Source organism: Macadamia integrifolia, chromosome 3 (assembly GCF_013358625.1).
Source record: "Macadamia integrifolia cultivar HAES 741 chromosome 3, SCU_Mint_v3, whole genome shotgun sequence".
NCBI classification, from domain to species: Eukaryota; Viridiplantae; Streptophyta; class Magnoliopsida; order Proteales; family Proteaceae; genus Macadamia; species Macadamia integrifolia.
The window spans coordinates 13,251,541-13,265,764 of NC_056559.1; the positions used below are offsets into that span (position 1 = coordinate 13,251,541).

General features: G+C 38.8%; 1 protein-coding gene across 1 annotated transcript in view; it reads left to right on the top strand.

Moving 5' to 3' along the window:
- Window positions 1-12,473, top strand: part of LOC122074169 (U-box domain-containing protein 5-like) — a 20,070-nt gene extending 7,597 nt beyond the window's left edge. Inside the window, exons 4-7 of the mRNA XM_042639030.1 lie at window positions 4,187-4,405; window positions 8,078-8,185; window positions 9,688-10,874; window positions 11,266-12,473. Of these exons, the coding sequence (XP_042494964.1) occupies window positions 4,187-4,405; window positions 8,078-8,185; window positions 9,688-10,874; window positions 11,266-12,034 (2,283 nt within the window). The 3' untranslated portion in view covers window positions 12,035-12,473. The remainder of the gene's footprint in view (window positions 1-4,186; window positions 4,406-8,077; window positions 8,186-9,687; window positions 10,875-11,265) is intronic.
- Window positions 12,474-14,224: the final 1,751 nt, after the last annotated feature.

Sequence of the window (14,224 nt, forward strand, 5' to 3'; positions counted from 1 at the left end):
ATTGAATACAGAACCACATCCTAATCCTTACAAGGTTGCTTGGGTGAACAACACTAATCTCAAAATCACAGATAAGTGCTTGGTCACATATTCTATTGGTGGATTTAAGGATATAGTCCAATGTGATGTCCTCCCTCTGAAGGTGTGCCATATCCTTCTTGGTCGACCTTGGTTGTTTGATAAGAAAGTACAACATTGTGGCTATGCCAATACCTATGCCTTCAAGCATGCCAATAAGACTATGAAGTTTCATCCTGCCAAAGATCTCCCTGAAATTAAGCTCAAAAAGATGGTGGGATCGTTTCTCATTCAGCGTATTCCTTCAGACGGTCTCCTAGGTCCTTTCCCTAACTCGACGGAGTCGAGTTCTTTTCAGAGGAGGAGAGTTGATGTAGATACGGATGCCCTTAGTTGGTTGGACCAATATGACCGGCTTTGGAAGCCAAGAGCCAAGAGGAATCGGTCTAGCCCAGGGTTTTGGTCCAACAAGGGTTGGAAATAAAATTAGTAGTTTACTTAGTATTTTATTTCATGCTTTTATTTTCTAGACTTGAACGTAGGAGTAGGATTTATTTCCTTGCTTTGGCTTCATTTTTATAGTTTTTTCTTAGTTTAGGCTAGTTTCCATTTTAGTTAAGTTTCTAATTTCATGTTCTTATTTTCCTATATATTGGCTGTAATCGATTGAAGATTTAGAGAGTGATTTGATTATTGAATGAAGATGTTGAGTTTGTGCACCAGTGAAGTGTGTGATTCCCCTCCTTCCCCTTCCTACTCTGATTTTCCCTTTCTTCCCTAAAGGTTCTCCATTAGAGAGAGAGAGAGAGAGAGAGAGAGAGAGAGAGAGAGAGTCAGACCGAGACCTCATATATTGTAATAGATAATATTGAATGTAAGTGCAATTACAGTAAGGGACATAACTTACTATCCATCAATCACTACACACTACCAAATATATCCTTAGAATAGTGGTAACACCTAGTCACACCAAAAATAACACATAACCGATAATCCTGGCCCCAGTTAAAAAACTCGGGTTGGTTGGATTGCTTGATTTCAACTTGGCCTATATATATGTGGAGAAAGAAAAAGGAAGGGCTCATCTTTTGGGTTTTCTTCCTCAGCATGATCTATAGTGAGTGAATCAACAAGTCTTTTTGTTGAGTTGGAGTGGAGGGGCACAATTGTAAGTTTACTTATATTAGAACAATCACCAAGAAACACAAAGAAATGTACAGATTAAACCAAGATGAAATAGAGAATTAATGTGGTTCACACACCAATGTGATGTGCTACATCCACGGGCTAAGCTGAAGATGATTCACTATATGATAGGAGAAAGATTACAATGGAGATTTCTCAAGAACACACAAATTCCAGTAGGAACTCCCTCTTGAAACCCTAACACGAAAAAACCCCAAATCTCACTTACTTGCACAACTAGATAGTATAACAAATATATACTCCTTCAAGTTGTGTCACATCCGGTTGGGTTGGGTCGTACCGTATTGGGCTTCGAAACCCTCTGCAACCATCACATACCTAAAAAAAAAAAATTTCATTCGGTTGCCACCAAAATATGTCGGAGCGGGTCAAACTTCAAAATGGGTCAAGAATTCGAGATACACAACAACTTCTTGAATCTTGTTGAGAAACGTATCCATAGAGGTGAAACAGAGATGCTGTTCCCCCTCCCTCTCCCTCTCCCTCTCCTCACCGATGCCGCTGCTCGTTGACGCTTCAGAATAGTCCAAAATCCTTTTCAATTTTTCTCCTTTTCTAGTGATGACTACATCTCCTTCCCCTTCGCTCCCCCTCCCGTCCTTTCTCTTCCTCTCCCTCTCCCTCTCCCTCTTTGCCTCTGGTTCCCTTGCCCCCTGCATCTCCCTTCTGATGCGGATCTAGATTCCAATTACTGAAATCGGATCGCTTAGGGCCCAAAAAATGACTAAAAATATCAAATTTAATGGTTGAGGGGTATTCTTGTAATTTTAGAAACAAACCGGGCTTTAAAAGTAATTAGATGGCAGCTAGGTAGTTTTAGAACTGAAAATTAAACATAAAGGCTTTATTCTGGGATTTTATAGAAAATAGGTTAAAAGAGTGTGAATAAAGGAATCATCATCTTCAACCTTAGGTAACGTTAGAGAACAAGACGTTAGAAACGAAACCTCTTGCTGGCTTCAATCGGCAGAGCTCTCTCAATTGTAATCCAATCAAACCGAAACTTTGGGAGAGGGATCGGAACTGATTGCTCTTGATTACAACCAACATCAATTCAAAAGGAGAAGCTACAGCCTCGGGGAGGATCCTGCGACCTGAACCTGCCGGAGGACTCAAATCTGAGTTCTGGTTTTCAGATGTTATATCCGCTGACTCGCAAAAACTTGGGATGGAAGCTAGGGTTTAAATCAACCCAAGGGGAAGCACTTCTGCCCCAAATTTCAGGTTGATAGCCGCAGAAACGAAGGAGTTCGAACTCCTTCACTGGCTGACAGTACCGCCTGGACTGAACCAGAAAAAAGAACAAGCAAACCAGAAAAGAAGAAGAATAATAGAAGGAAAAGAAAATAGGGGAAAAGAAGCAGATGAGAAGAGAAAAAATCAGACTAATAGAGAGGAAGAAAGAAGAATATCAGAGAAAGAAAAAAAGGGGAAGATAGAGAGAATCGGCAGCCATGGTTTCAAAACCAAGAAAAAAAAACCTTCAAATTTCTATTCTTCAAAATCTAAAAACTGAACTTCTCCATCGTTTACATGTCCAATATAAAGGAAAAAAATCAGACAATTAATGGAAACTACTTGAAAGGAAACTATTCTAAAATTAGAAGCTAGCTAATTTAAAAAGAAATTATTTCTAAAACAAAAGAAAATCAAATCAAAGGATATTGTTCTTTTTTCTAAGTCCATCGTGCATCTGCATCACCTTCCCTCTGGCCTGAGGTGTAATCTGAACAATGCCAGCCCTCACATCATTGAATTACACATGGCATGGCTTTGAGATGGCAAAACAAGTAAAGATATCAATAATGCCCTTAAAAAGATGAATAAATAGCTTTTTCAGTCGTTCATGAGAGCATTGTCAAGCTCCGGATTGTATAGAAAAAGTGAAAAGAGGTTATCAAGTCTTAATTCATATACCCATACACCCGTTGATGGTGTTCGGAACTTGATAAACTAGTCAGGAGGAGCAGATCAGGGATGCAACTTGATGATAACCCTTTGGGTCCCCTTCTGATCCATTCACTTAGCCACGAAAGGAGGCACCACCTTACTAGAATATCTAGAATGTTGGGTAACCCCTTCATAAAACCTAGCCCCATTACATATCAACAATGGTTCTTTAAATTCAAGGGTAATATCAAATATTGAATCTTCATATTCCGTCTTTCTCCAGATTAACGTTATTTTCAGATATACACTCACTTCTGCATCTCCCCCTACCCCTTCCCCGAGTGGGTAAGATTCTGTCACTCGAGAAAGCATTGAATCCAGTTTCTTGGTGCAATTAATTTCTAATGCATTCACGGATCATAAAACTTTGAAAACTGAATTTTGTAAGGATTAGAATTCAGGAGTGAGTGGTGGGAAAGTTCTAGCTCGTCTTCTTTGCAAAGCTTCATTGTCGAGCAACCCTGTAAAACAAGTTGTGTCAATGAATCGTCATTGAGGTTCAAGTCGTAGAGAGAGCTCTAGGAACTACCTCTTTGCTGGGCTGACAAAGCTGGTTTCAATGAGAGCTACTCGGCAAATGGAAGCCTGGGAGTGAGCTCTGCGCTTTTACTTTTATGGTGAAACTCGTAAATCTGTGGAATGTATCGCTGTGTATCAGAGGGGGGAAGAAGGCATTCCAGTGAGGAAGAGAGAGGGGGGGGGGGAGAGAGAGAGAGCTGAGGGGGGGAGGGAGATGTAGAATTCTCCCTACAAGATTCCATTAGAGGTGAATTTAACAATTCTATCCCTCCACTTTAATTCACCAAAACTATTTAATAGGTTAGACATAAATATAGTTTTAACTGATCTGCTTCACTCTTCATAGTGACGCATGATAGGACCCTTAATGTTTATGTTTCAGTTATAAGGTCCATTCAGTTAGATTCTTTGAGCTTCTTAGTCGAAATGTTTATCTAACTTCTTTTTTCTACATTTATCTAGTTGTTCTATGTTACTAACTTAGTAGTTTTAGGACATCCGATCTAATCATGATCCATGGTTGCAGGTTCACCGGTTGATGTGCACAGAGCTTATGAAATTTGTTGATAGAACCTCACAGATATTACCGGCTGTAGAATCAGCTCGACCACGATGCACAATGGGAATGCAAGCTCTGTGCTCGGTAAATCTTGCAATAGAGAAAGCCAATTCACTGATTCAACATTGTGCAGAATGTAGCAAACTCTACTTGGTATGTACCACTTCGCTCCCCCCCCCCCCCCCCAAACAAAAAAAAAAAAAAAAGAAGGAAAGAGGCAATAATTTATAGATATACTTTGAAGATTTTCTGCCCAACTCCAGAACAAAAATGTGGAGTTTTGTATTTCTTCTAGTGTAAAATGTCAACCTGTATTTACGACAGCAAGAGCTACAAGAAAAACAAGCATTTTTAAAACATTTGGTGATAACCTGGCTGTTGGGATGCAAAATAATGGGGAAATTCTATAGATATGTGACTTTTTGAGGGAAGACCAATGTGACTTTCTGTTCTTCAACTACATTTGGTAACCTTATTTAACTTCTAATCAAGTTGGTCTTGAATCATTTATGCATCATACATATTCTGTCTGACAGTCACAACTTTGCAACCATATCTAGGTATTATTAAATACTTTTGCAGCGGAACCAGTTCATGAATCATGGAAACCTACATATTTCCCTAGTACACCTCAGTAGAAACCTTTAATTCTGTAATTAGCACCATTTTGGACATCAAAAACTATATTCGATCACTTTTAAAGTTTTTCTTATGTTCATATGACTTATATGCAATCGAACCTCAATCTCCACCTATGTTTCCTACATCAGACTCAGCAATTGAACCTAGTAACACCCAAGGTTTGAGAAGCCGGTTTCGACCGAGGTTGAAACTGAAATATTTCGGGTTTCAGTTGAACCTGGTCAAAACTCTGAGATGTTTCAGTGATTGGTTTTGTTTGACCATTTCAATGGTCAAATTACTATATTTTGGCCCAAAACTCTAGGGAGACCCTAATTAAGCATCTCTAAATATAATGGAACTTTTAGATTGTTAAAAAACACAATTAAAGTGCTAGTTTGGTTTGAAATGAGTCTTGTCTATTCCTATCCTTTGACTCCTGTTAAGGGTTTTTCCATCAACTAATTTAACTTTTCTTTCGGATATTTATGAAGTATTAACATTGTCTAGTAAAGAAGAAACAAAATCTAATTCTTTTCTTTACTGGTAGTATATTCTTTACCATCTACTATACTATAGACTTTAGGGGTATATACACTAGGTTGGGAGTGTATTTGTCTGAATAACTTTTCAAATATAGCCTATGCTACACATAGAATACATAAATTCAGTGAAAACAGCTAAACTGTGCATTACCATTGACTAATAAATAAAATCCATTTAATATTATTAATTGTCAAAGTATTACAACTTACAAGCACACATACAAATGTACAAGTGTTACAAAGTGTACAACCATCAACCAATGTGAAATTCAAAAGATCCCTTCAAATCTGTACCTTCTAATGTCAGTACCACATAGAGTACCACGTGGGTGGGCTCGAAATACGAGGAAGATTGCTGCCATTGAAAAAAACGTTCCTCCAATTGTTATCACGAAAGAAGGCCATGTCATGCTATCTCTAAAGAAATGCTTAAAATCCATCACAACAGCCTGATAGGTCTCATCAGCCAACGGTGTTACATATATAACATTGAGCCACAACCAATGTATATTAGCCCTATTTTTTGTTTAAAGAAAATCAATTTTTTGAACTTGAAAATTTAAAAATTAATCAAAAGCAAAAAGTTATCTGACTCTATGGAGTCATAGATCGGCCTATGATATCTGATGTATAGAATATTGAAGCCTAACCACCATTAAATAGTTACCTTATTTTTTGTAAAAATTAACTTTGAAAGAAAATGGTATACCTCGAAGTTTGAATCTTGAACAAATCTCACTCAAATGCAGCAAATTGTCGTTGTAGATGTGTTGTAGTAGTCTTCAACATGTTGTTCCACCAAGATTTATAGGTGATTTGGCCAACGAACCAAAAAACTGGGTTTTTAGTGATTTCTGTTGAAACCAGGCGAAATGGGTCAAAACAGCAACCCATTTCGATCAAAATGTGGCTTTTTATGTGAACCATTGTTGTAGCGTTATTGTGGGGTTGACCTTTTATCCTTTTAGAATTTGATTTTTGAACTATTTTTATTGGATTCAAATAGGGGGTATTTGCTTATTTATAAATAATATATTAAGTAAATGTTTAAATTATATTTCATAAATAAGTGTTGCGTCTGACACTAAGGCAACAATCACCTAGATTGTTGCTAAACCACTTGGACACCTAGGCGACGCCTTGACAACTATAGCGTTGGCCGTCAGGTGGACCATTATGGCTTTGGTCCCCCCACCTCGCTTGAGGATTCTTCCATTGCAGGGTTGGTTGATGCACTCAATCGAAGTTTCTCAAATATCATGTAAGCTTTTACATGATTTTGGTAAGCTTCCCAATGATTTGTTGTTGCCCAAAGTGAAGTGAGCTCATAGCTGCTTTCAATTTATCGACCCTTTCTCTGATCCATGGCTCTTATATCAATTGATGCGTGCACATGTGGTTGGAAGAGAAAAAATAGAAAAAGATAAAATAGGGATGTAGAGATAATGATAAAATAGAAAATTGATAGAATTTGGCTAATTTGGAGGTTGCCCACCTCTTGGCTTTATGGAGGAAGCCATGAATTCCTTCTCAAATAGAAAAATTGTAGGAACTAGGAACCAATATTATCCAAGTCCTATCCCTTTTTCATTGTTATCCTCAAATATATAAGCATTACAAAGTTACATAACTACTCATGTTCTCACACCACCCACGTGTCCTACTATTCCTATGTAACCCACTTACAAGCACAACTCCAAATTAATTGATGCAACTCTGAATCAGTTATTACCGCACGTAAAAGACATGCAATGAATAAAGTAATGATGATCCAGATAAAGATTGAAGATGATCGGCTCTCCAGCACAAAGAACAGATAAGTTGGATGCAGTCAAAGATTACTTGGATGTTGAAAAGATACTTGAAAGAGCTAAAATTCTCTAGAAGTTTCTAGAGACCTTTGACAGTTCTAGGGATGTTGGCTGCAATAGTTGCATGAATAATGAATGCAACTCAGAGCATATTGATTAGGTGTCTCTATTGGTGATATGCTGGATTTGGAGTTCCAGATAGGGATGCAGACAAATATTAAAGAATATTATGACAGAGATTGAAGAAATGATGGGTTCTTTCAAACTTAAAGAATGTATTAGTTGAATGTTGTTTCATCATTTTTTATATTTGATTACTCTACACTTCCATCACTGGAGTAAACTAAGAAAAACTGCACCATTTTTCTGAGTTCATGAGTTGGTAAACTACTCAACTTTCATTACTTCATAAACCTTAGCTTGGTCGTCTTACTTTTTGACTTAGTTATACTGATAATCAAAATTGACTTTGTGACTAGGTGGAAATCACTGATATAGAACGATTTGGAAGCTGTTTTGTTATTTTTATTTCTATTTGAATCTTGATCATTTATGCCATGACTATGGCTTAGTTGGAAGGATGTTGTTTTCAGTTAAATGATGGGGCTTCAAGTGGTCATATGTGGTGATGGTGATGTGAAGGATTCTTGTCCATTTTGTAAAATCTTAATTGTTTTGTAAAGGTTATATATAGTTATGGTGATGTGAAAGATTATTGTTCATTTTGTAAAACCGTAATTGTTTTGTAAAATGTAATATTTAATGTAGGTTTTCTAATCTTCTTAGTTCTTGGGTTTTCTTAATTTTTAGTTATTGATGTAAAGTTTTTCTGATTAACCACTTCTCAGGCAATCACGGGAGATGCAATATTATCGAAATGTGAAAAAGTACGTAAGATGTTGGAGCTGAGTCTAAGTCAAATACAGAATGTGGTTCCCTTGGTATTGGCACGACAGGTCGGTCCATCTGCATCCTTCTAAGAATTGTTTCCTCATTAGTTGGATTTGGAGGTTACTCTGTACCCCCTGGTCCACATTGGCAAATTATATAATTCTTGAAGTAAGAGATCTTTGTATAACAATTTTGAAACAAATAGAAACTCTATCTACCTGCTCGTATGTAGATACGGAACATACACAAGGACAAGGATTTGGTTATTTAATTGTCCATTGTTATTTCTCTCCAACCTACACCAAAATAAGCTCTCCACCTCTGTAAATTCTTGTCACTTATGCCTGGTCCATGGGATATGAACCAACAACAGAACAGATTTAGTGATTGAATCATATGCAAAGCCCATACTTGGATTGCATCTTCATGGAATTCCATCCGCTGAAAACCTTTTCATTGAGTTTCTACAATCTCTTTGCAAAGGGATAGCTGGTCGTGGCTAAATTCCCATAGCCATTCGGATAATGCTTAATAAGCACAGATACCCATCGCTCAACCGTAAAGGTGTAAACGATATAGAAAAAAAGGGCCATTAACCAGTGCCTGTCCCACTTATGCCAGGTCCTGAGAGGGCTTTGTTTGGGGTCAGTCCTAACTGCTGGGAGAATAGTCCCACATTGGTTACTCCTGAGGCATTCTATCCCTCATATACTTGTTAGTCCGTCCACCAAATAGTTCAAGCTTTGGGTTGGATATTTACATGGTATTAGAGCCGGTTTTCCCCAGTCCTGTTGCAGGTGTCTCCAGACCTGCATCTGTTCATCTGTGCACGTGTACGCAGTTATATCCTGCTTGCATGTGAGGGGGAGTGGTGGGAGAATAGTCCCACACCCTGAGGCTTTCTGTTCCCTCATATAGCTCGAACTTGTGAGTCCCTCCACCCAATAGTTCGAGCTTTTGGGTTGGATATTTTCCTTTGGCATTTCTTGTGCAAAGTGGCTGCCCTCAAGACTCGAACCCAGGCATTTTCCCGGGCAGCCTGAACTTCTTACCATTGCTAAAGGGAGGAAGCAGTGTCACTTTGAGCACTGCTTAGCATGGGCATTGTGTTACAGTGGCAAACATTTGTGTGCATTGGATTCGAGTAATTCTGCCCTGGGTATTCCTTCAGCAGAATTAACTTGAATTTTTTTTTTTTTTGGGGGGGGGGGTTTCTAGATGTCTGAGATCTCCTTTTCTTTTTAGTGTGTGTTAAATATCTGTGCTGAGAACTCGAGGGAAAAGTGGTTGAATGATCAGTATTAATCCTATCTTTAGCTTCAGGTTTCATGGATGGAACTGAAATGGATAATCAGGGTGTGTGACCCAACTTCACACACACACACACAAACAAACTGAGGGCTATCTTGCTTTCTTTCGCTATGAACCAGCTTATTTATTGAGGAAATATAACTACTTGTGGTTTTGTTGCAAGTTGCAAATATGACTCTTCACACTGATGACCATTTGCTTAAGATTTCTGTCTTATTGTTTAAAAGATTCTGACAGTGAGATTTGTCATCTCTAGATATCTGGAATTGTTGACGATCTTAGGGATGCTAAATTTTTCGTGAATCCTTCCGAAGAAGAGGCTGGGAAGGTTATGCTAGCTTTGCTTCGGCGGGACCCAACTGCATCAGATCCCATAGAAACTTCGGAATTTGAGTCATTTCAAATTGCTGCTATGAAGCTGCAACTCACATCTCCAAAGGCTCTCTTAATAGAGAAAAGATCTATTAAAATTCTACTTGACAAAGTCTGCAATGTTGACCAGACAAAGGAGAAGATCCTGAAGTACCTACTTTATATTTTGAGGATGTATGAAAAATCAGTTCGGAGTGGAAAAAAAGATGTAGCTATTGTTCAGCATGAGGATTCGCATGTACGTACTAAATCTGCATGTAATGGTTCTGTCTGTGGTGAGTCTATTGAACTGGAACCACATGTTCAATATGGGTATGATGAGGCTCAAATTGATGCACGTACGACGGCCATTCCTCCTGAGGAGTTCATATGCCCAATTTCTTCGAGACTTATGCATGATCCTGTCGTCATTGCTTCTGGTCAAACATTTGAAAGGATGTGGATAGAGAAGTGGTTCAGTGAGGGAAATAATACATGCCCAAAGACCCAAGATAAACTGCCCCATTTGTCAGTGACTCCAAACCCTGCCATCAAGGATCTCATTTCCAAGTGGTCTAGGAAGCATGGGATTCCCATTCCCGACCCATGTTCACGGTCAACTCCTGGAGCACTTAGCTCATGGAAATCTTTATCTTTCATTTCCGTTGCTGGCTTTGGAAGTTCTCTGAATGATATGCCTATTCACATTGATGTCAGCAGTGTATCGCTTAATTCTTCAGTTGCTAGTTATGCTTCTGATTCATCGCATGATAAGATTGTAGATGCCTTGGGTTTTGTACCCCCTCAGATGAATAGTGGTATTCATGGATGCCAATCTTCTGTGAACTCCAATCGTTGGATCGGTTCAGGATTTCTCTCTAAACTTGCTGAACTTCCATGGGAATCACGATGCAAAGTCGTGGCAGATGTTAAAAACCAGTTGAAAGAAGATGATCAAGCCTTCCTCTCTTTGTTTTCTGATTCCTCTGTCCAATCATTGATTAGATTTATGGAGGATGCATGCTGCCAACAGAATGTAAAAGCACAGGCAGATGGAGCTCAAGTGCTTTTGGCCTTGGTGAGTAATTGCAGGTAAATTTTCTTTTAAGCTGCTAACCTCAACCAGTATTGTTCCTATTACAGCAGTGTTGAATGTTTAGATTCTAATATCTTTGCATAATTGATAAAAGTCTAATATGACTAAAGTTGATTCTGACCTTTTTAACCCCCAAAAAGGTTGGCTCATTTTAGTTTATATGTAGATTGGTCTTGCTTAGCTCAGACCATGTAATCTGGTGAAGATGTGAATCAGATGCATAACCTGTACTATTTGTAAATCTACTTTGGGATTGCAATGACTTGAGTATGTCTATGCACACCGATTTCTACCTTTGCTCTGTTTTTTCTCACAGTATTCTCTCTGCTTTGTAACTTTTCTGTATTTGACTTTGAACTCATACATAAATGTGGTTATTTCTTGCAGAAATAAAATTCCATCATTGAGTGAACATGAGTTTCATCTGTTGGCATCATTTATTGATTCCGAAATCACTGAAGAAGCAATTTCCATCCTTGAAGTCCTGTCGGTCCTCCAAGATTGTAAATCCAAAATCATGGCATCCGGTGCTATTCTCTCCATCCTAAAGATCCTTGACACCCAAATCAGTGATTCCCAGGTCTCTGCTGTTAAAATACTATATAATTTGTCATTGAACAGAGACATTGGTTCCCACATTCAGTCATTGGGGTGCATCACAAAGCTCATTCCTCTCCTGGGTGATAGCTCGCTTGCAGGGTATTCCATAAAAATTATCAGAAATTTATCCGACACCGAAGGTGGAAGGGTTGCCATAGCTGAAACCAATGGATGTATAGCTTCCATTGCAGAACTGCTTGAGACTGGCTCTCAGGAAGAACAAGAACATGGAGTGGCTGTTCTCCTTTCTTTATGTTTGCAACGTACTGAATATTGTCTGTTGGTCCTCAGAGAGGGCATTGTCCCACCTCTTGTGAATATCACTGTCAATGGCAATGCCCGAGGAAAGGATAGTGCAATGGAATTACTTCGGATTTTGAGGGATGTCATATCCACTGATTCTGTAGAAAATTCACTTCCTCACCCTGGTGCCAAAATTGAATTTTCACAGGATAGCCACAGCTCCAAAGAGAAGAAATCATCTTACAAGTCTTCTGGATTTTTTAGAAGGAAATTGCGAGTACTGTCCAAACCCAGATCTTTAGCTCTCTTCTGAGCTACTGTTGGCTGAATGGTTTTTCTATTGTGCGAGTAGATCGAATAACTTCTAGGGATGATTTCTGTACAAATTTCACAGGAAATTTATCTGCTTATCCAAGGGAGGCTAAAGAACATAATTTTAGCAGGTACATCAATTGGTTAATGATCATCTTGGGCTTATGAAAGTAACTTCCGGCATGCATTTTCAATTAGTCTTGTTATTCATGTTTGTTTTGGCTAGCATTTCTGGCTTTATATTAAATGAGTTGTACAGTCTTGCTGTGTTTTTTGTGGATAGTAGGTTTTTGACACAGTAGTCAATTTCGGCAACTCTGATCTGTATTAGGATTTCATTTCAGGTCAGATGTTGAATGTAAACAATCATCTTCAGATTGACATTGTGATTTTGGTCTCATGAATGGTTTTAGTCATGCAACTATGCAATGTTTGAACTCTGGTTTGTGTTGAGTGTGCACATATGGATCTTAGATCTCTTCAGGTGTGACTGTACTCGTGCGGAAGAAGGAAAGGGGTATGAAGATGTGTATCTTTAATCATGTTTGCCTTTAGGGTCTTTTGCATTCTTCACTTATGTACAATCATGCCTATTAGCCTATGTTTTGCACCTTCAGGCTTTTGAAAATGTGTAGTAACTCTCATATCGGAGCCGCTAGCTAGCTGCAACATCGGCAGCTATTCTCCAATGCAAGCTAGCTGCAACATCGGCAGGAGAGTCACAAATCACACTTCACACATGGCTCCCAATGAGGCCTTCCTCAAGTACTTCAGCAGTGATATGATGATATACCCTCTCCCTCTACAGATCAACCCCTACCAAAACCCTGAACAGATCTAATGATTTTCCCTCAATTTTCATAAATTTCGGATCCCCCAACCTTCTGTTTGATCAGTTGATCAATGTCTAGATTAGTCATTGGAAGAGGTACAGTGACAAACCGGCCATGCCTCTTCCATGGAGGAGTCCAAAGTTGCCCCTTTTTGGCTTGGTAACCTATCTTCAGTCACTGCCTAAGAACGATGGATCAATGCAATTCAACTGCTTGTTTTGAACTGAAATTGGACCCACCCTCATTTGACCTCTTATATATGACCCTCTGGATAGTTCTGGATTTTCAATGTTTTTTACAGCCACTTGGTGAGCGCGGGTTGGATTTCTACTTAACATGTGAACAAGAAACCTTGAGGTCTACCTACCTTATGATAGAATTGATGTCACGTCAACAAATTCCATGGTTTCCATAGACAATTACTGCTTACACTCTCAAAGTCTATGGGAAATAGGGATGAGCAGGGTGGTAGGTAGTTAGGTGGTTAGGCTCTAGCGTAAGTCCAATGAAGGATGCTGGGTTGGTTTGGCCCTCCCAACTCCCCCCACTGCCCTCTCCCACCTTGAAATATAGTAATGGTAGGTTACTAGTTAGTAATAAGTATGACTTAGTGGCCCTTTTGCCGGCCCCTCGTGGATCCCTTGTTTGGCACCTCCATGTGGGTCTTGCAACAAAAAAAATCTATGGAAACAAACAGTTTTTATCTACATGGGCATGGGAGATGAGATAACAAGAGTTCTGAAATTAATAGGGTTATTTTCTTACAATTAATTGTAGGACTAGAAGAAGATAAGATATCAATATACAAGTGGGATTAAATTATGCTTATGCCTTGGGTGGTTGAATGATACGTACTTGCCTTTATTCGGGCATCTAATAGGTTCTCCCAATAAACCATGGCATCCCTAGCTATCCTTATTCCTGATTGGAAATTGAGACATTGCAAACCATCAGTAAATGTCAACATTTATTGACTGTTTTTTTTTGTCAATTTAGACCCTTATTTAGACATTACATTTATTATTTGATAAGGTTATTTGTCAATTTAGGCACTTATTTGTCATGCATTTAGAGGCTTCTGGCCTTAATAAAGGTTTAAGCTTTATTTCTCTCCAACTCATCTGTGACTTGGCTTAACCTTGCCATTATTCCCAACAAGAAAAAAATCAATGGGCTGGGGCCATCCCCAAGCTGAGGTGGCTTATTTGTGTCTTGACTTTCTTGGGATGGCTCGGGCTGCTCTTTTTGAGGGGGATTTGGGCTCATTTCTGACTTTATGGGCTAAACGTGGGCTTAATGACTTAGGTACGTTTGCATGACATTACCATGATGACGTAACTCTTTTATAGAGGTTTGGA